The sequence below is a fragment of the Carettochelys insculpta genome, chromosome 7, assembly GCF_033958435.1.
Source record: "Carettochelys insculpta isolate YL-2023 chromosome 7, ASM3395843v1, whole genome shotgun sequence".
In the NCBI taxonomy this organism is placed as follows: Eukaryota; Metazoa; Chordata; order Testudines; family Carettochelyidae; genus Carettochelys; species Carettochelys insculpta.
In genome coordinates this window covers 39,869,964-39,891,257 of record NC_134143.1, presented here as the reverse complement: position 1 = coordinate 39,891,257, position 21,294 = coordinate 39,869,964, and the positions used below count along the sequence as shown (strand labels likewise).

General features: G+C 44.2%; 1 protein-coding gene across 1 annotated transcript; it reads right to left on the bottom strand.

Annotated features, from left to right (window-relative positions):
• Positions 1-8,816: 8,816 nt before the first annotated feature.
• Positions 8,817-20,342, bottom strand: LOC142015740 (interferon-induced protein with tetratricopeptide repeats 5-like). Its single transcript, XM_074999536.1, has 2 exons — positions 20,129-20,342; positions 8,817-11,138 (listed from the first exon to the last, which is right to left on the bottom strand). Exons 1-2 carry the CDS (start codon positions 20,131-20,133, stop codon positions 9,701-9,703), a joined length of 1,443 nt encoding a protein of 480 aa, XP_074855637.1. The 5' UTR covers positions 20,134-20,342; the 3' UTR covers positions 8,817-9,700.
• Positions 20,343-21,294: the final 952 nt, after the last annotated feature.

The window sequence follows — 21,294 nt, the reverse complement described above, 5'->3', positions numbered from 1 at the left end:
TTTGCCGGTTTGAACTCTGCCTGTAGATCCCCCCCAGCCCCATGCCCTCACATACATAAACACAGTAACATATTTCAACATTTTTAATTAGATGGTTGAGCCTGAGACCCAGCCGTTGATTGTGCTGCACCCCCCTTAGGAAATTTGGTGCTCCTCCACTGCCACGGAGGAGGCCCACTTTGCACACCACTGGTATAGACCAGCTCCAGTCTTTATTCTTTGTCTTCACAGGAAGCTGTTCCATACCCCTAAATCATTTTTGTTGCCCTTCCCTGTACCGTTTCCAAATCTAATGTTATTTTTGAGACTGAACAACAGAACTGCACACAGTATTCAAGGTATGGCCATACCATGGATTTATATTTTATTCCTTTCCAAATCCTTATATGCTATCAGTTTTTTTGCTATTGCTGCGCATTGACAGCTGATTTCAGACAACTACCTTGTAGTTCAAAACAGCTACACATCAAAGAATTTGGAAAATCTCGGGTAAGATTCTAACACCTGTCTAAACTCTGTCCCCTCTTGTTTGTCCATATTCTGCTGACCCATATTCTGACTGCTAGAAGCTGTTATAAAAAAAAAACAATGCATTGTTTGTTGTGTATGAAAATTGTACTAATAAAATATTTCTGTTGCCAAATTATCTAATTCACAGATTATGTCAGGCTACCCTTTTGGGCAGTACAAATAGGACTACTCACATTCATAAGATCTACTTGCCTGAGTGAAGCTTTGTAAGATCAGGCTCCACTTTTTGTATTTTAAGGAAAAATGTAAGGGTTTCAGCAGTAAGAGTTGTTGATTAGTTTCATTTTCTTTGTATTTTTGTGGGACGTAAATATGGAAGTAAAAAAGGGTGGTAGACTATTAAGATGGCAGTGTGTTCAGGGGCTCTAAAAATGGCTGTCATATATATCCCTATCAGTGCACTGCAAAATGCTGAATAAAAGTTTGACTATGATTATTTATGATCATAAATAGGCCATATATTCGCATCTTAGGGAAATGTATCGATAAAAATGAATAAGCATATTAATTGTTTTCTAGCTCTTCCATGTTTTATAACACTAAGGAGAAGTTTTCAAAGACATGTACGCTGGAAAAGAATACAGTCATGATTATACATCTGCACAAGATTAAAATAGAGTATAGTCAAAATACCAGTGCTTTGTTCATGTACTGTTAAATAAGTTGTATGCATCTTATTTACCATCATCTTGGCGGATAGGGAATGAAACTTGCTTTGGTACTGTCATGCCGTAGACTTAAATAAAGATACATATTGCTCACAAGAAGTCAAAACATCTATTGTCTGATGCTGCTCCTGTGTGAGGCAATGGGGAAAATCCCAATGATCACAATGAAATTTAAATGACACTGCGCACAGCAAGGAACAGTCTAACTCCTGACGAGCTTTTGGAGGCAAAGGGAGGTGAAGTGACTGCCAGTAGGAGAGCCAGGAATAGAGCCCCAATCTTTTAGGTCCCACTCCAGATCCTATCCAAAAACTGGAGAACAGTGTTATCCCTGAACAACTCATATGTCTTCTGTTCTGGAGAAGTCTGACACCTCTTGATGACTATATCTGCAAATTTTTGCAAATAGCAGATAATATATACTTATGAAGTAATAATAAATGGAATTGCTCACCAAATAAGGTACTATGAGTACTCAGTGATGGCAGTTGCTATATTTACAGGCCAATCGCATGTTAATTTTGTATTTTCTTTATTCTTGTGCTTTTGTAGTGGTGCAGACAAAAAGGCATGTTTTGTATGTGGCAGCTTTAGTGCACAATGATCGGCACTGGAACCTTATATATACTCAGAGAGTGCAATATAAACCTTGATGGAATAATAACTAGATGGGCTGATCTCTAGGAACAGAGGTTTTTAGGAGACTGGTACATGAGGTTAACCCCAAAGCTAAGTGTGTGCTTAGGAACAACTTCTGTGTTTGGGAAAACAGTATTTAATAATATTAAAGGTGCGGCACGGTGCAGTACTCTCCTGTTCACATGAGGAGCCCTTACTCACGCTAGTAATTCCACTGTCTTCAAGGAAGCCTCTTGTGTAAGTAAAAAAGGATGCCAGAATAATCACTAATGTTGAACAAGTAAATTATAATTAAGCTTGCTTTTACAATCACCATTGTGAGTGTGTTGTTAATTCTCCATGGCTACGTCTACACTAGTCCAATTCTATGAAATGGCCATGCAAATGGCCAGTTTGAAGATTACTGATGAGGCACTGAAATGCATATTCAGCAACTCATTAGCATGCTGCCAGCCACGGCTCTTCAAAATTGCTGCTTTTTGCTGCTGCGCGGTTCGTCCAGACAAGGGTCCTTTTCGAAAGGACCCCACCAACTTCGAGATCCCCTTATTCCCATCTGCTATTTGCATGGCCGTTTTGAAGATTTGGGCTAGTGTGGACACAGCCCAAATGTAGAAGACTTTGTGGTTCTTTTTCACATGCAGAGATAAACAGTAAGTTATCGTCAAATAGTATAGACATGATATGGACACGATATAAGATATGGCCCCTGTGCCAAATTGGAATGGCTACATGACTATTAATCCCAACTGCAACTTTCTCCCCACACTGATAATGCTTCATAAATAATAATTTCAGCTGATTGAACAATAGGGGGGAACAGTAGCAAAAAATGCCAATGTTGTTTCCATTCAGTGGGATTTAAACTTGTCCCATTTTTACTTTTTCAACATTTATCACAATTACTTTAGTCAATTTGTCAAACTGGAAATAGAAAATGGGGTGAAAAGTTGATTGAAAAAACACTTGAAAAAGTAAATCATTTTGTCATGAAAAATCATTTTCAAGGAAAGGCCATTTTTTAAATGAAAAAACTTTGTGTTTGAAAAATTTCTGCCGGCTCTAATAATAATTAATTGCCTGCCTACAGCCCACTATAGATACAAAATTATATGGTGAACATACTCTATATCTATAGTGACCTTTTGGCATGTGGACCTATGGGGTTTAGTTTGAAAGAGTACAAATGTTCTTAGAAAACCATTCTATTAGTGAGGCACCCTGACTAGCCAAGTTGATGCTTTATGTGTTCATTCTAGGCTAGGGTTTCCCAGCCTATGTGTTGGGACCCAAACATGGGTCACAATTCTATTTCAAAAGGGTCCCTGGCTGGGCTGGGGCTCCACAAGTGGCTGTTAAGAAGCCATTCATGCTCCTTAAGTGGGTCCCAAGTTCTTAACTGGATTAATAGCCGTCAAGCAGTTAAGCCAATCAATTACATGGAGAACCATTTCAGATGCAGGACAGAGAACTGCATACCTGGGGAGCAGCACCCAGCTCAGGTAAGGTGGGGGCCTGAGGCCGAGGTTGGGAAGGAGGCAGGGCAGAGCTGATGAGCTCCCTGGCTTTCAGCCTTTGCAGGAGATGGGATCCCTGCAGACCCCAGCAGGGTTCCCACAGCTGGCGCTGCTGACCAGGGCTCTGAGCCCCAGCTGGCTTCCTGCCATGGGGGGTCCCTGCACCTCCCTTAATTCCATCCAGCCTGTGAGAGACTCCTAGGCCCTGACTGTGACTTTCCTAGCTCCTGAGTGAGACACTCTTAGCCCCCTGTAACCCGAGTGACTCCCCTAGCCCCTGAGTGTGACTCCCCTAGCCCCTGATTGTGGGGTTTAAGCCGGAGGGAGCAGTTTGGGGATGAGTGTCTTTCCACCACAACTGACTAAGTATAGTAAATGTAGTGTTATTATTTTATTAATATATTTCCCCTTTTTTATGAAATAACTATTATGAATATATAAACATGAGGGGGCACAATTTTATATTCTTGCCTCAGGTGCAAAATTAGTTACTTATAGCTCTGCTCTCCCCAGTTTTTGAATTCCCTTGGGTCTCCAAGTCTTCCTGAAATGTCAAATGGGCCACCGTCTGGAAAAGGTTGGGAACCTCTGGTCTAGACTATATAAAAAGTTAAGTACTCGAGGAGCCCTGTGGCACCTTAAAGACTAACACATTTATTTGGGCATGAGTTTTCATGGGCTGGAGCCCACTTCGTCAGATGCACCTGGGTACCAGCCCATGAAAGCTTACGCCTAAATAAATGTGTTAGTCTTTAAGGTGCCACAGAACTCCTTGTTTGTTTCTGCTGAAACAGAATAACCCAGCTACCACCTGAAATACTCTCAAGACCTCCCCCATCCACAATGTGCTGTTAAGGGACCACTGAAAATTAGTCCCATGTTCAATTTTGTTTGACTTTCAGATAAGAGTACATCTATGCTAGTGATTCTTCTCTATGTCCTTGTGATAGATTTATGATCTAAGTCCTCACCTGGGGTAACTCATACCTCCTTCAAAGTCTGTGGATCTTCTCTGACACCAGCTGAGAATACAGCTGTCTTGTCTATGTTCAGAATTTCAAATACTCTGGTTACGTCTACACTTGCATTCCTCTTTTGAAAGAGGCATGCAAATGAGGGAAATAGAAAATGCAAATGAGGTTCAGATTTACATATCTGGCACCTCATTTGCATATTATTTCTAAAGAGCTTCTTTCGAAAGAAGAAAAGCAGTGTAGAGGTGGCTCTTTCAAAAGTAAACCCCCATCTTCGAAAGAACCCTTCTTTCCTTTTTTCTGGGAAGAAGGTTTCTTTCGAAGATGGTATTTTCTTTTGAAAGAGCCACGTCTACACTGCTTTTCTTCTTTTGAAAGAAGCTCTTTCAAAAGAAGAATATGCAAATGAGGTGCCAGGTATGCAAATCTGAACCTCATTTGCATTTTCTATTTCCCTCATTTGCATGCCTCTTTCAAAAGAGGAATGCAAGTGTAGACGCAGATTCTGTGATTTAATATAGTGGGTGCCATTAGTAAGTAAACAAATGCATCACTGTGGTATTATCTTCAGCATGTCTTGTACTTAGGATGTACGCTACAGTGAGGCATTTATATTGGAAGTGGTAAATGTTTACTTTTTCACAGACCTGCTGTGACTTGGAATTCTGCTTCTCTCAAGTACACACTGTCAAATATAAAAATGAAGCCGTAACTGAAGCTAGAGCAATTTAGGAAAATACTATGCGATTGATGGCATGCAACTTTTAGGCTATGTCTACACTAGCCAAAAACTTCGAAATGGCCATGCAAATGGCCATTTTGAAGTTTATTAATGAAGCGCTGAAATACATATTCAGCGCCTCATTAGCATGCGGGCAGCTGCGGCACTTCGAAGTAGCCAGGGTCCTTTCAAAAAGGAGCCCCATCTGGACGAGCTGAGCGGCAGCAAGTCTCGTCAATTTCGAAGTGCTGCAGCCGCCCGCGTGCTAATGAGGCGCTGAATATGCGTTTCAGCGATTCATTAGTATACTTCAAAATGGTTATTTGCATGGCAATTTTGAAGTTTTTGGCTAGTGTAGATGTAGCCTATGTGTTTATGCACTGAACAACTGAATGTACATATCTGAGTTTTCAGATCCCATGTTAAATGCCTTGTCCATTCCCCATGATCAGTATCCACTGGCAAAACCATGTTACTAGCAATGGTGTTAAATTCAAATCCTGACCTGTTTTAGGCTCTGTGGATTTCAGTAGTGAGCCAAGAGGCAGCAGAAGCACATTTTCAGGTTAGGATTCTAAACTTCTTTTTCTGAATTTTTCACTTGGACAATGATTGCCCAACTTGAGTTTGAGTGACAGGAAATGGGGAAGATTCTCAACTAGTAAATCAGCTCAGATTTCAGGGGCCCCCACTGTCATCCCCCCTCCACTTTTGTTAAGGCAGAGCATATCAGTCCCCATTGATCTGGGAATTAGTCATGCAACTCCTAGGTCTGGTAGCAAATTTCAGGCATGCCTTTGGTTTGCCCAGCTTTTCTAAGCTAGAACATCTGTACTACAGCTCCATAGTCAAGTTTCTTCAAGTTTGCCTTGTTACAAGGGAATGGTAAGGTAAAATCAAAATTACATGTTTGTGTTTTTCTGGGATTGTGTATTTTTCAAGACAAAAATCTAACAAACATGCCGTGTTCAAATATCAGATCCAATACCTGAAGAAAGCAGCTTTCCCTTTTTCTAGTTATATTTCAGTCAGTCTCTTGACAGCACAAAAATTAAGCAACAGAGCCACCTGGTGGGGAAGAAAATCACTCACACAGCCACAATTTTATACAGGTGTAAGTATTTCAGCAAATCTGTATATTCCAGTACCTAAATAAGTTCATACACAGGTTACAACCTCTCTTATGGGAGGCCAGTGTTTTGTTTTTCTTCTTCTACCTACCTTGGTGGTTCTTCATCTAAATTACATAGTGATAAATATATGTAACTTAGTGCTGCGCTATGAAATAGAAATAACACATGGCTCAGATTCTGAATTTTTTGAGATATTTAACATCTTAAACTAGCTTGAATTGATAACTAGCTGCACATAAAGGCTGCCGCTACACTAGAGAGCTTTGTAGACAAAACTCGTAGAGAGGCCACATTACAAATGATTTCTGTCGTGAGTAAATTGACAGAACATGGCACTTCTGGTGAGAGCCTTCTGCCGTTTCCCCAGGAGGCAGAACACCATTCACAGGGATGCTTCAGGAGCCCCTCTGTTGACAGATGAGGCTTCCTTGGCACTGGCCAGCTGACCCTGGGGACACCCTGTCCACAGTAAGCACAGCTCTATGCTCCCTGCCTCTGTCCAATCTCTAAGCTGTGGGGAGCCCTGGAAACCCCGTGGCAGGAAGTGGAGAGCGGGAAGCAGCTCAGCAGCACGCTGCTCTGGTCAGTGCTCCCACAGCCACTCCCTCCTGCTCTACGTTGTGATGGTGAGTCAGCCACCCATCCTGCAACCCCCCTGGGACCCTCCAAGGAGCTTCCAGAGGGGTCCCAGGAGCCTCTCTGGAGCACAAAATGCTGGGCCCCTTCATAGACTGGGCCCAAGGTCAAGGTCCTCCTCAGCCTCTGGGACAAGGAGATCCTTCTGTACCTCACAGACAAGAGGCACAAGGCCCCTACATACACTCAACTGGCCAATGCCCTGGTGGCATGGAGCCACCCCACCCACACGATGGTGCAGGTGAAGGAGCTGGGTCTGGTGTCCCTGTATGCCTGCAATGCTGGCCAGAGGTCGGGGCAGGACCCACCACCTGTGCCTATAATCAGAAGCTCCACCACCTCCTCAGGGGGTGAGGACGCGTCCCCCATGACTACCGCTGTAGACAAGGGGAAGGAGGCCCACCCTGCTGCTGGAGCCAGAGGAGAAGGAGCAGCCTGGGACCCACCTGGAGCCAGAGGCAGACACTGGGTCTGAGGCCAGTGGGAGCAAGTGAGTGATCACCCTGGACTCAGTCCCCTTGAGCCAGGCCATGTCCAAGGCATCCCCACACCTCTTTGAGGGACCCTCCAGTAAGTACCCCACACATCACATGCCCCAAGGCATTGAGGTGGGTGCAGATGGGGCATGCTGCAAGGCTCACCAAGCCAGCTCAGGCTGGACTTCATGCTGAAGCCTTGGCACAGGGAACCCTGTGCAAGGCAGTGTTTCCCACCCAGCAGGCACCCCCTGGGCATGGGCACCAGCCTGTGCCAGCCTCACGGGGAGCCAGAAGAGTCCCAGGCTCTGGGAGAGGGTGGCCTCACCAGTCCCTGCCAGGGCTAGAAGTAGGCCAGCCACATGGGTGACGGCCTGATCTCAGACACACCACCAAGGCCTGTGGCTCCTGTCACACAGACATGCCCACAGGCAAGAGTCAGCACCCACACCTGCTGGCAGCACCATGAGCCACACGCATGTGGGGAGGAGGTCTGGGTACCTCTGCATGGCTGGACACCCCTTTGGCTGTTAGCCCATTGAGTTGGGGGGGCTATAACAGTCAGTGGTCCCCATGGCATTTCTGAGTCCCCATGCTGCAGGGCCTGATCTGCAGCGCACACATGCCTGTGCTCCCAAGACAGCCCTGTTTCCTGGCCTGGGGCGGTGGTGGCTGCTGTTCATGGTGGGTAGGAAGCAGGAGGGCCGTGATGCATGAATGACTCACACTTCGCCTGTCTGTTCATTGGCACAACTGGCGTCTGCCCCCCACCCCGGAGTAAAGCCTCCCCTGGCCCTCCACAAAGTTGTGTTGAAGGGTGATTGCATTTTCTGGTGCCTGCTCTCTACTGGAAATGTACAAAATTGGTCTTACTTTTTTCACCACACAATCCTGAAGGAGTTTGCTTTGGAAATGTAATAGGTTATCTATATGGAGCATCACACATTAACTAAGATACAATAGTGAAATGCAAAACTGCTACACTGTAAAAGTATCAGAGAGGTCGAATTAGTCTGTATCTTCAAAAATAACAAGAAATCCCATGGCAACTTACACACTAACAGATATTTTGGAGCATAAGTTTTTGTGGACAAAGACCTGCTTGGACAGATACACTGTACAAGCTTTGCCTTTGGCCCTCAGTGCTAAAACAATGAGTTTCTTCTTAGCTATTCACAAGGTGGCCGACATTCCATGTCTTCCTCATTTTTTAAACAACTTGTCTTCTGTCACTCTCATCTCCCCAGAACACATCCCCTGTGTTCTGTCACTACACTTTTTGTGCACTTTGTGCACTCTCTGGCACCCTCTGTCCCTATATGCCCAGAGCCTGTGTTCTGTCACCTCTTCTCCCATACACACCTTATGTCCTTTTGCCCCTCTACCCATGCCCAAGTTTGTGGGGTGTACTTGAACAAGAAAGATGCTGTCTATGCACAGTTTGGTGTTTAGGGAAAAACTACTAAATCTACTAACTACTAGGAAATCAAGGGCAGGCGGACTGGAGAGCCTTTTCTTTTGGCTCTTTAATATCTGATCAGAATTTTATTCCAACACTTGAAATGGCCACATTAGCAGCTTTTAAATACAGATGTTAGGGTAGGTCTGCAGACAGATTCCAAGGCAAGATTTGACTCAGTGCAGTTTAATAATTTACGAACATGCAGCAAAATGCAAATAGTACATTGTTTTTGAGACTCTCAGAAAAAGATACAAGCAGGGCTCTTCTTTCTTCACAGTTAAACAATTACTGCAAACACAGTCAATTAAGCAAGGCTACAGCCTCCCAAACTCACAAAAAGCCCAAGACCTTACTTAATTCTGATATAGCTCCAAAGTATGTGTGTTTAAAGCACCCTGTCCAAAACTATAAAACCCCTCAGTAAATTGTTATTTCCAGCCTTCATAGGAAGACGCACTCAATTACTTGACTTCTTGAAGTAGTATGAACTCACAGATTCTTGATAAATTTTAAACCTTCTCTTTTTCCTAGTGAGTTGCATGTTCTGATGATTCATCTTGAAGCTAAGTATATGAGAACATAAATTAAGACACAAACACAGGCACTGGCAGAGATCTTAAACTGAGCCAAAAGATAGATTAGTATATGTCTACTCCAATCATAATTCTTACTTGGCGATATGCAAGTTAGAAAACATCAGGTTTTATATGATCACTAGGAAGTGGTGCTACCAGCTTTGCCATCGGTTGCACTTTCACTTCACCCACAGATATATGGTCTTGGTCATCAAAATAAACAGCTATTTTACAGGGGAGAGAGGACGCGAAAACCCGTTAGCTGCTAGGATTACAAATTCTGCCCAGTGTGCCAGCCAGGCCTCGTTCTAATGCAAGTATTGCATAAGTGAGGAATTCAGGCTATCAGCTGCCATCTGTTAGAAGTTTTACATTTCTATGGAAAGCCGTAGCTCACAGAGAGCACTCAAGTATTCTTCATTATAAGGATCCAATGCCAGGGCTTTCTCATAACTCTCAATTGCTTGAGGCTTCTCCCCATTTACTTGGTGAATGAGCCCAAGAATACCCAAACTCTGAGCATCTGCAGTGCCTCTCTGAAGTCTCCGATCTATTAATTTCTTCAAAACATTTTTACATTGCTCCCTTGAGTATGAGTCTCTCTCAATTTTCAGCCCTTCTGTATAGTGTTTAATGGCCTCAATTTCTGATTTTTTGTAAAATTCCTGGTAGCGTCCATAGCGATAGTGGATTTGTTGCTTCTCTTCACAGGTGATTTTCTCCATCTTAAGTACTTTTTGAAAGGTGCTTTCAGCTTCTTCATGTTCATTTTTTTCTGCATACATGTTCGCTAGGTCAACATAAGCATACACAAACTTCGGTTTTAGCTCTACTACCATTTTGAAATGAAAAAGGCATAATTGAATCAGTTCCTCTATCTGCTGTTTAGGTGGGTATTTTGTAGCCCTTAGTGTGTACAATTGTGTTCGGTAGCAAAGACCTATCTGATGATGCAGGAAACTGGAGGTTGGTGTAAATTCCAAGGCCTTTTTCAAAAATCCCAATGATTTATCCACTTGCTTTTCTCGTCTGTAAAACTTTGCAGCATATCGCAAGAGATAGGGAAGATCTGGGGTTTTTAGCAATGCCTCTTTCATGTACTTTTCTCCTTCTTCGACTTGGCCTACATCCTGAAGTTTCACTGCAAGCAGTGCCATAACAAAAGTGTCATTTGGATTCAGTTTTACTGCACGTCTTAGAGGTTCCAATGAGGAGTTCTCATCGGATGAGCCTTTTGTAAGAAAATCTTCCAGGCGATATACAGCAATTGCATAGCCAGAATTAAATTCTGGATTGTTGGGTTCCTCTTCCAGAGCCTTTTCAAAGCATTTCTTGGCTCTTTCATAATACTTTCTTCCAAACTTTAATAGTGTCCACCCTTGTTCACAGTAAATATCAGGGAGCTGAATCTTATAGCGAGAGGCACTTGCGAGTTTTTTGCAACTGCTTTCCACCTTCTCTATATAGGATTGAGCTTCCAGAAGTTTGTTCATATGGTAATAGACCCATGCGTAGTTTCCCCAGGTAACAAGACTTTTCCTGTCAGCCTCATCTGCACAGGTTGTTTGAGCTTCTTCTTCAGCTTTTTGTAAATTTTCGAGGGCTTCGTTACTGTTGCCTTTCATGTGTTTCACATAGGCTAACAGATTATAATTTGTGATTTTGGATTTTGTGATTAAAAACTCAAGCTGATCACAAATTCTCTCTTCTAAGTCATCAAGATCAACATCATCCTTCATCAAAGTCCATGTAAAATGGCATTCAAGCTGCAGCAAGATACCTTTTAGGGAATTCTTGGAAATATCGCTAGAGGAAAACAAAATAAAAGCATGTTTAAGCCTTTGTGAAGAAGAGGGAGATTCAAATAAAAACTCTTTACACCAATTTGTCTATTTTCTATACCCTGCTTTTAATTCATATATTGCTATCTTATACTGAGATAGCAATCATGCCAACTCTCAGATGCTTCAGAGCATGGGTGCATTACAAATGGTTTGGAACTCACAGGTCAGAAGAGTTGAAAACAAATAGTTATGTAGATTGACTCATTGACTCCAGTACTGTCATTCCATGTCAACTCTTAAAGATGTAGGCAGTTCATGGAAGTGTCAGATTACACAAATATACTCAACATAATTCTGGAACTTGTAAACAAATGCCATATATGTCTAAAGAGACAGTATAAAAAAAAGGTTTGAAAAATCACAGCAAGTTAATTTGGGTACCCCAAATGTGTATTTCTGTATTTTAACAAGTTTGGTTTCCTTCTGTGATAACTCATTCTGCATTTCCTGGGTTTGCAATGGTTCTTTGGGGAACTATTATCACTCTGTAATATTCGACACTTAAGTTCTCTCCTCCTTCTCTCCAGCTTCACATTACTTTTAGCTAACAATATAATATTAATTTAATATTTCCAGTGTTGATATTCTGTTCTGTAGTGTTTCTTCTTAAGGTTTTTTTTTTCTTGTCCATGTTGCATCATTTTTACTCTGTGATTCATTTATCTCGTATTTTGTTACGCTAGTAGAATCTTCTGCATAGTTAAGGAAGAGAAAAGGGGTATGGGGGTTAAATTGGTTTGTGCTTCATTTGCCCTATGTTATACCAGATTTACTCACTTCTGCTTATTAGTTTGACGGGGGCTGGAATGTTGTTCAGGCCTGGTACACACCAAGAACTAAGGTCAATCTACCTACATCACTTAGGGCAATGTTTTTCAACACCCCTCCCCAGCAGGCCTGCTGATGGGGTGGGTGTGGGGGGCAGGGAAGCAAAGGGGGCAGCTATCCCAGGGTCCAGTATTTCAAAGGAGCCTGGAGCTCCAGCCACTGCCCTGGCTGCTTTGGCAGCAGCGGTGGCTGGAACTCTGGGACCCTTTGAGGTGCCACAGCAGCACTGCTCTGTAGGGCTGTAAAGGCAGGACATGCCATGGTCCAGGCAGCAGTAAGGCCTGTCTGCCCTAGGACCCACCAGAGCTGCCCCCTCCCCCCCGTCATAGTGGCTCTCGGCCCCACTGCCCCCAAGAGACATAATTAAGCAGACCCGAGTTCCATAGCTGACAGCACTAGGTCAATATCAGAAGCAGGAAACCTGCTAACCAACCAGTGGGACCACTGGAAAATAGAGATGCTGAAGGACCATTTAAGGAGGATAAAGCAAGTGGACCAGGGTGATAGAGTGGCTAGGGTTTACTTAGATCTTCAGAAAACATATCCCACCAACCCTTTAGTCATTTCTTTTCCCAGCTGTAAAGTCCTAGTCTGGTTAATCTCTCCTCAGATGGAAGCTGTTTCTTACCCCTAATCCTTTCCATTGACCTCTTCATTGCCTTTTCCAAATCCAGTATATTTTCTTTAGATGGGGTGACCGTATCTGCATGTGTTATCCAAGGGGGCATACCATGACTTCATATAGAAGCAATATGGTATTTTCCATCTTATTATCTAGTCCAGGGGTCAGCAACCTCCCTTACCAGAGGCCCCTTTAACTTGCTGCCTCTTGGAGAGGTAGTTGCTGCAGAGACTGAAGTGGCTCTTCCTTCACAGCAAGCCCCATCTCTCCCCCCGCTGCTCCTCCTCCTGCCTGGACCCTGCCTAGTCCATGCTCTACCCCCCACCCACACCTCCTCTGCCAGCCAAGATGGCCTGGGGCAGGGGTCTGCAACCAAAATTGTGAGAAGAGCCATTGTTTTCGAATTCAGTTACAAAATCAATACTTCAAGAGCTGCAATGTGTGTGAATACCAGACAGTCCTTAGTAAATAACGACAAACCGTACTTTTTGTCACCCCTGTTTTAAAAACAGCGCATACACACAATGATTTGGACCAGTTAGAAAGTTTGTTACGTTCACCCCTGGATTGGAGAGCAAATGAGGACAAGGAAAGTGCTGTGCCTGGGGACTGGCTGTTAAGTAAGAAGGGGCAATGTTTGCATCAACCCTCCCCAATGCCACCCATTCCCAGGATCTACCCCCTTGACCCACAAACCCGCCCCCCATCTCTAGACTTTATCTGCCTCATCCCCCAAATCTGCTCCCGTCCCCAAGCTTTACCCCCCATCCCGCAAACCTGCCCTCTCCACCCCCAGGATTGACCTGCCTCAGCCAATGAGCTCTTCCAGCTGCACTCACTGCTGCTGCCTCCTCAGTGGGGCTGCATGGCTCCAGCAGGGGCAGACTCAGCCACCCCTCTCCCCAGCTCCTGTGCAGGCTTAGCTCTTCTGGCTCCCTGCCCTGCCACCGCTGAAATAATGGAACTCAGTTTAATTAGTTTAACAGCCGGATCCCTCCTGCCACCCCAATGGCCTTTAAACCAATTAAATTGAGTTCCATTATTTCACCGGCGGCAGGGCAGGGAGCCGGAGGAGGGGTCAGTGGCAGCAGCATTTGGAGCTGCAACTGACTCCTTAAAGAGCCACAGGTTCCTGACCCCTGGCCTGAGGGAATGAGCAAGGCTGGCGGGTTGGGGCCTCAGCAGACATCCCCCCCACTCTGCAGCCTAAGCCTAACCCTGCTGTAGTTTGGGCCTTTCCAACATCCCTGGCCTAGAGTTCCACAGGCTGCCCGGTAAGAAATAATAATTTCTTTTGTTTGTTTAAAATCAGCTCCCTATAAACTTCATCAGGTGAGTTTCTTGTGTTATGTTAGTGAAGGAGTAAAGAACAGTTCCTTATTCTATTCTATTCTTATTCTATCCTTATTCTATGACTTTCTAGACCTCCAACATATCCCACCAACCCTTTAGTCATTTCTTTTCCCAGCTGTAAAGTCCTAGTCTGGTTAATCTCTCCTCAGATGGAAGCTGTTTCTTACCCCTAATCCTTTCCATTGCCCTCTTCATTGCCTTTTCCAAAGCCAGTACATATTTTTAGATGGAGTGACCAGATCTGCATGTGTTATCCAAGGGGGCATACCATGACTTTATATAGAAGCAATATGTTATTTTCTGTTTTATTATCTAGTCCAGGGGTCAGCAACCTTTCCAAGGCAGAGTGCCAAAATATGACCATTTGACCTCTGCGTATGGTCCAAGTGCTGATGATACTTTTTAAAGTCATGAATAGTCTTACTTACAGTTTAATTAATAAATAAATCAAGATGCAGAGCTTTACCGTATAGGTGGTGGTTGGTAGCATTTGCAGGTCTTTTGTTAATCCATAGGCAGCATGGGTTTGAGCAAGCTCCCAGCTGCATGGGGTAGGAGGGGTGGGGCTGAGCTCCTGTCGTGTGTGACAATGAAAATTGGCTAGTGTACCACTTTTGGATCTAGTCCTTTCCTAACCATTCTCAATATTCTATTAGCTTTTTACGTTGCAACTGCACATTGAGCAGAAGTTTTCAGGGAATGCTCCAGAATGATTCCAACATATCTTTCTTGAGTAGTAACAACTGTTTTAGACCCCATCATATTGTGTGTGGATTGTTGAGATTATATTTTCCCCGTGCTTCATTTTGCATTTATCAACATTGAATTTCATCTGCCCTTGTACAAAATAAAGCAGCAGAAATGTAGCACGTTAAAAAGACTAACAAAATGATTTATTCGGTGATAAGCTTTCATTAGACAGACCAATTCATGTTACTATCTGCTCTTGTGTAGCTCATGCACCCAGGATTGTTTTATTCGTTCACATGCAGATCCCTGGAGCACACTACTATTTATTCAAAACAAAAAAAGCAGTCAAGTAGCACTTTAAAGACTAACAGAATAATTTATTAGGTGGTGAGCTTTCATGGGACAGACCCATTTCTTCAGACCATAGCCATACCAGAACAGACTCAATATTTAAGGCACAGAATACCAAAAAAGTAATCAAGGTTGACAAATAAGAAAATAAATAGCAAGGTGAGTAAATCAGAGAGTAGAGGGGCAGAAGGATGGGGGGAGTCAAGAATTAGATTAAGCCAAACAAACAAAAGAGCCCCTATAATGATCCAGAAAATTCGCATCTTGGTTCAAACCACGCGTTAATGTGTTGAATTTCAATATAAAAGAGAGTTCAGAAGCCTCTCTTTGTAGACTGTTGTGAAAATTCCTCTTCACTAAAACGCAAACTTTTAAGTCATTAACAGAATGGCCCACTCCATTCAAATGTTGACTGACTGGTTTGTGAATCAGGAGTGTTCTTATGTCTGTTTTGTGCCCATTAATTCTTTGTCTGAGAGAGTTTGCAGTCTGTCCAATATACAAAGCATCTGGGCATTGTTGGCACATGATGGCATATATGATGTTAGTTGAGGAACACGAGACTGTCCCTGTGATTCTGTGAATAACCTGGTTAGGTCCAGTGATGGTATCTCCAGAACAGATATGTGGACAAAGCTGGCAATGGACTTTGTTGCAAGGAAAAGTTCCAGGACTGGTGCTCCTGTGGTATAGACTGTGGTTGTGGGTGAGAATACTCATAAGGTTGGGAGGTTGCCTGTAGGAGAGAACAGGCCTGTCATCTAGGGATGTGGCGTCCTGATTAAGGATAGGTTGTAGGTCTTTAATAATGCGTTGCAGTGGTTTGAGTTGGGGGCTGCAGGTAATGACCAGTGGTGTTCTGTTCTCGGCTTTTTTGGGCCTATCTTGGAGTAGCTGGTCTCTGGGTGTTCATCTGGCCCTGTCAATTTGTTTTTTTATTTCTCCTGGTGGGTAATTCAGGTTTATGAATATTTGGTAAAGATCTTGTAGTTTTCGGCCTCTGTCAGTAGGATCAGAGCAAATGCAATTGTACCTAAGGGCTTGACTGTAAACAATTGAGTCTGTTCTGGTCTGGCTATGGTCTGAAGAAGAGGGTCTGTCCCACAAAAGCTCACCACCTAATAAATTATATTGTTAGTCTTTAAAGTGCTACTTGATTGCTTTTTTTGTTTTGATAGTATACAGACTAGCACGGCTTTCTCTCTGTTACTATTTATTCACGATTATCTAATGATCCTTCAATCACTTGTTTGTTACTTAATCACCATGCCTCTCTCTGTTTATCTAAAACCTCCTTGTCCCAAAGGCAAGAGAGAGAAGCAGGGTAAGCTCTGTTGAAGTTAAGAGCTGCAACTGGAAATAGGGCATGCAGGTTAAGCAGACCTCAAGTGTGAAATCTGGGGGTTCGGCTTCTGGCCTCCTTAGTCTGCCCTAAATTGTGCTCTTGGGAGCTTAGTCACAGGTAGTGCTGTGTCTACTCTCTCTTTCCCAGTTGGCATGACTAGAGGCTGCCAAAGAGGGTGGTGTGAGGTGACCTTTTGTCCTCTTTCCCTCTTCACAGCTTGGAAGGATGCACGTGACCCCAGTGTACCCCCATGCATCACCCGTGAACATCTGCATATAAGAGCTCCTTCAGGGTGTGGATAGCTCTGTTCTTCTAATAGGTCCATATACACTAACAGATGAAGGGGAAACAGCTGCTAAAGAGCTAGAGAAATAGAGCTTCACTACCCGGAAGATTGACCTGGACAGGGTCGATCTTCTGGGGTTCAGTTTCACACACCTAGGGGGGACGTGCAAATTGAACTATCTAGGGTTGAGAGTCGACCCATGTATGCCTCAGTCTTGCGAGACGTAAGGGAGGTTGACACGAGAGTTTCTCCTGTCAACTTCCCTCTGTAACTACAGCCAGGTAAGTTGATTGTAGATCAATCAATTCCAGCTATGCAATTGCCGTAACCCTAACCTTAGCCTCAGTCATGCAGGCCATCTCGCTCTCTCAAGCAAGAGCAACTTTGCCTGAGGCTCTCTAGTTTCCACACCATGACACACTCCTGAGATCTCCATTTCCCTGGGGGATGCGGGGATAGGTGACTACTGGGAGTAAAGAGTTATGAAAGAACTGGAAGCTGACATCTTAAATCCATGTTTAGAGACACAAATAGATGGCCTGATTGCAAAAAGTGTTAATGCACAGCAATACCCATGGATAGATGTGACAAAGAAAGCCCTGTGACTCATCTTCCTTCCCATCTTTATTTTATTTTTTGTAAGTAATAGAGGTGGGGGGGACCATCTGAAGAAGAACAGATTAGTTCGCTCTCAAGATGGTGGTACAGAACTCAATATTCCTGCCTGATCATTTAATCTGGCATACATGTTGCTGTGCTGCTGCTCCTCGGTGTTTGCTTTCTGATATTGCACCCATCTGTCCCTGGAGCACTTCTGAGCAATCCATGCCTCTCACTTAGCTCTGATCATCTTCCTCTAACTCTACCCTGTCCCAGTGAGGAGCACAAAAAGAAACCTGGGGTCTAGCCTCTCACGGTTTTCCTCACTAGGATCTAAAGGTGTGTGTGCAGGACAGAGGTAAAAATATGGGTAAGGTAAGAAGTGGGCGTCAGTACTGGTCCATGCATGGTCGCCATTAAAGCATTGTCATGGCAGCGCCGTAATGTCGCTGTCCCTTTCGTTCCCCTCTCTTGGTAGCCCTGCTGGTAAGGTTGCTGATAGGAGGAACAAGAGAGGCAGCTGCTTTGGGGCCTGATGATTTACAAGGGCCTAGGGCTCCTACCTGCTGCTACTGCAGCAGTTGTAGCCAGAGCCCCAGTTGCTGAAGCTCTGGGAGCAGTGTTCTGAGTAAGCTGAGTGCTTGGGGAGCCACTCAGGAGAGATTCAGTGCCACGCAGCTGATGTGCAGAGTGTCCACAGCTGGCAGCATGTTTTCTACTGACGGTGCACATAACAAAATTTATTCCACCCCATTGCAAAATTAGAGGGAACACTGCCCGGGAGCCCCAGTTGCCACTGCTGTAGCCTCAGTGCTCCTGGTTGCTGTCTGCAGCAGCACCTATACAGTTCTGGCTGGAGGAATCTTGTCCCCCAACACTGTCTCTTTTGCCTGAAGCCCCACCCTTTCCAGAGGCCAAAGTCTCCCCCTCCACCCCCTAATATTGTGCAGGACCCCAGCGTACCGGTGAGTCCGGGCACTAACTTTCACCCTGCGTGTGTGGTGCGTAAGTGTGTCAGCTAACCCATTCTAATTAACATATTTTAAAATGCTAACTTACACGTCATGTAGACTTTACCAAGTGATAAACTGATCAGCGTGAAACTGCATCTGACCTATAACTTCTACCTGACCCGCTTAGCATGTAGTAAACTCCACAGCATCTTGTCCATCTGAGCACTTTACAGCGTGTTAAAACTTGGTGGCTTACACGCCTGACAACACACCTTTAAAATCTTACTCAAGCCAAACTCTGGACAACACTGCCTCTCTACAGAGAAATAAACATCTGTATAGCTTAAGCCACCCAGAGGGCTGAATCACATAATTACCTGCTACCCAGGTCTTGGCTGGCCTCTGGTGGAACACAGAAGCTCTAGCAGCATGTATGGCTGCCAGGCAAGTGCAAAATTTTGCATGTTGAAGGTGCTGGAGAGAGAGCAAGGGAACAGCTAAAGGATTGGGGCAGGAAAGATGAGTTTGGTTTGTGGAGTCCTGTTAGTGAATTGTGGGGAGGTAAAGAGAAGAGGAGACAGAAATGAACTAACAGAGCTTTTCAGGTCTGGCACGGAATTCGATTTGGATCCCGGCAGTCTTGGGAGAAAATGTACCTGAATATGTACTAAAATGTACTAAATATATACTAAATGTACTAAATATATACTATATGTACTAAATATACTAAAAATGAGGCCTGAGGGAGAGAATGATAGTAATTCTACTAATACAAACCCCTACTACCAAATAAGTCCTTATTTCTATGGGGTAATGCCATTGTACAGTTAAGGTTTTCAGCTGACATCAGCATAACTGTTTCATCTCTGGGTAAAATGCAAGTTTTGAATGGTGAGAGATTCTCACTGTTGAAATAACTCCACACCATTTAGGAATCTGTGGTGTTAATGAAGTGAATCCCATAGGAGACCAAATACTACCTACACAATTATTTTCACTTGACTCTTGATTTGGCAAGACACTGTAAGCAAATGCTTTCAGGGGTGAGGAACCTATGACCTATGGTCCAGAGCCAGCCCGTGGCTTGCCTGGATCTGACCCCAAAGGCTTGGGACTCCCCAGCCCAGCATCTAGCCCACTGCAGGGTGTGGGGCAGTGGAGCCCTGAGTCTCACAGACTGGAGTCAGGCAAGCTGGGGCTGCATCTGGTCTACATGCCTGCCTGGTGCCTTGGGGGGATGGGGAGTAGAAGCGGGGCATGCTGCCGCTCCCCCTCCTTCTGCCCCCGGTAGGAGAATGGCAGTGCTAAGACGTGCTGCCTGGAGGCTTTTCTCATGCCATTCAGATTGGCCAATCCTGCAGCTAGGGCTGCTGAGGTGTTAGTACTCAGTACCAGCAAGTACCAGCACCAAATAAGCAGGAGGATAGAATGTTCATATGAGGGAAAACCCACAAATCCTGAGCCCAGAGGGATGTGCTAGATCTGTGACTACTGTACCCTTTTCAGAAGTTGGATTTGTCTGGCTTATCCCAAGTTACGCCTCACTTAAAAACTGAAGTGTCACTGCACACCAATGCTGAAACACTGCTTACTTCTCATTTTACCACATAATTATAAAATAAATCAATTCAAAATTTGTACTTACATTTCAGTGTGTGATAAAGAGCAATACAAAAAGGTCATTGTCTGTATGAAATGTTAGTTTGTATTGATGTCACTTTTTTTTAACGCAGCCTGGTGTAAAACTAGGCAAATACCGAATTAAGTTGATCTACCCCCTGGAAGACCACCATGTGCCCCCAGGAACATGCAGACCCTTAGTTGAGAACCTAGATGACTGGATAACCTTACAGTCCGTTTCAGCTCTCTGTTTCTATGATGTCTATGAAATAGGCACAGTTCCAAGTTGCTATTGTTTACTCACCTCATGGCTCTGCTTTGTTGGTCAGCTCTGGTAATGTAGCTTGCTCGTTCTTCTTGCCAGCTTGAGTTGGTGGTGGTGGCTGCTGGTTTGCTCTACTCCTTTTTATAGGAATGCTAAAGTCATGTGATCTACGCTGTTCCTCATCGGTTAGTGATGTAAAAAAATGGAAACTGGAAAGTGAAACCTATGCACAGCTCTCTGACAGCACAGTATAAACAAGTAAAGTGGAACTAGCTGCTGCCAGAGAAACTGAAACTTATGGGGCTTGGATCTGTTTCTTCTGTTTGCATTTGGCTTCATGCCATCGATTTCACTGTGCAACAGAGACTAAAGCAATCTTACCTCAGAGTGCTCAGGCTGGTGACGTTCCTAATATAAAAGCATTTAAGGCTCTCCTTTGTTTAAAATACAAAGATTTGTGCAGACAGAGGAAAGATGCAATGCTAGTAGATGCATGGTGCCATGGAAGGGTCTGGGATTAAGTTTCCATGTCTTGGTTTCCCACTGAACCTTTGTATCAAAGAAGTAGCTGTGTTAGTCTGTATCTTTGAAAACAACAAGAAGTCCTGTGGCACTAACAGATATTTTGGAGCATAAGCTTTTGTGGGCAAAGACCCGCTTCATCAAATGCATGAGTGGCGGCGGGGGCGGGGGCGGGGAGGGGATGGGGCATTCAGAGGAGTATTTAAAGCGTGGGGTCTTTGTGTGACTTTTAACAAATCATTTAGGTTTATATTTTAAAAGAATTTACGTGTTGCTCTGCTCAGTGGTGCAAGTCCTAAGTCCCCACATACTCCTTGGCTGAGCCTGCTGCCACGCACCCACGGTGAGCAACAGATTTGCCTAGGCAACTGCAAACTTGCCTGCTGATTTCCCGGCAGGTGAGCCCTGCTGCTGACAAAAGGAAAGCCGCTCGTTGGGGGTAGAAGCGCTGACAGCGTTCAACTTCTGCTGGCTTTCTGTATCAGGTAGGATTTCACCCTAGGAAATGAGGAAAGAGACCAAAATATAGAACCAATCATAAAACAAAACAAAACAAAACAAAACAAAAATCAGGCAAGGAGCACTTTAAAGCCTAACAAAATAATTTATTAGATGTTGAGCTTTTGTGGGGCAGACCCAGATCTGGAGAATCGGAAGAAGAGGGTCTGTCCCAGGAAAGCTCA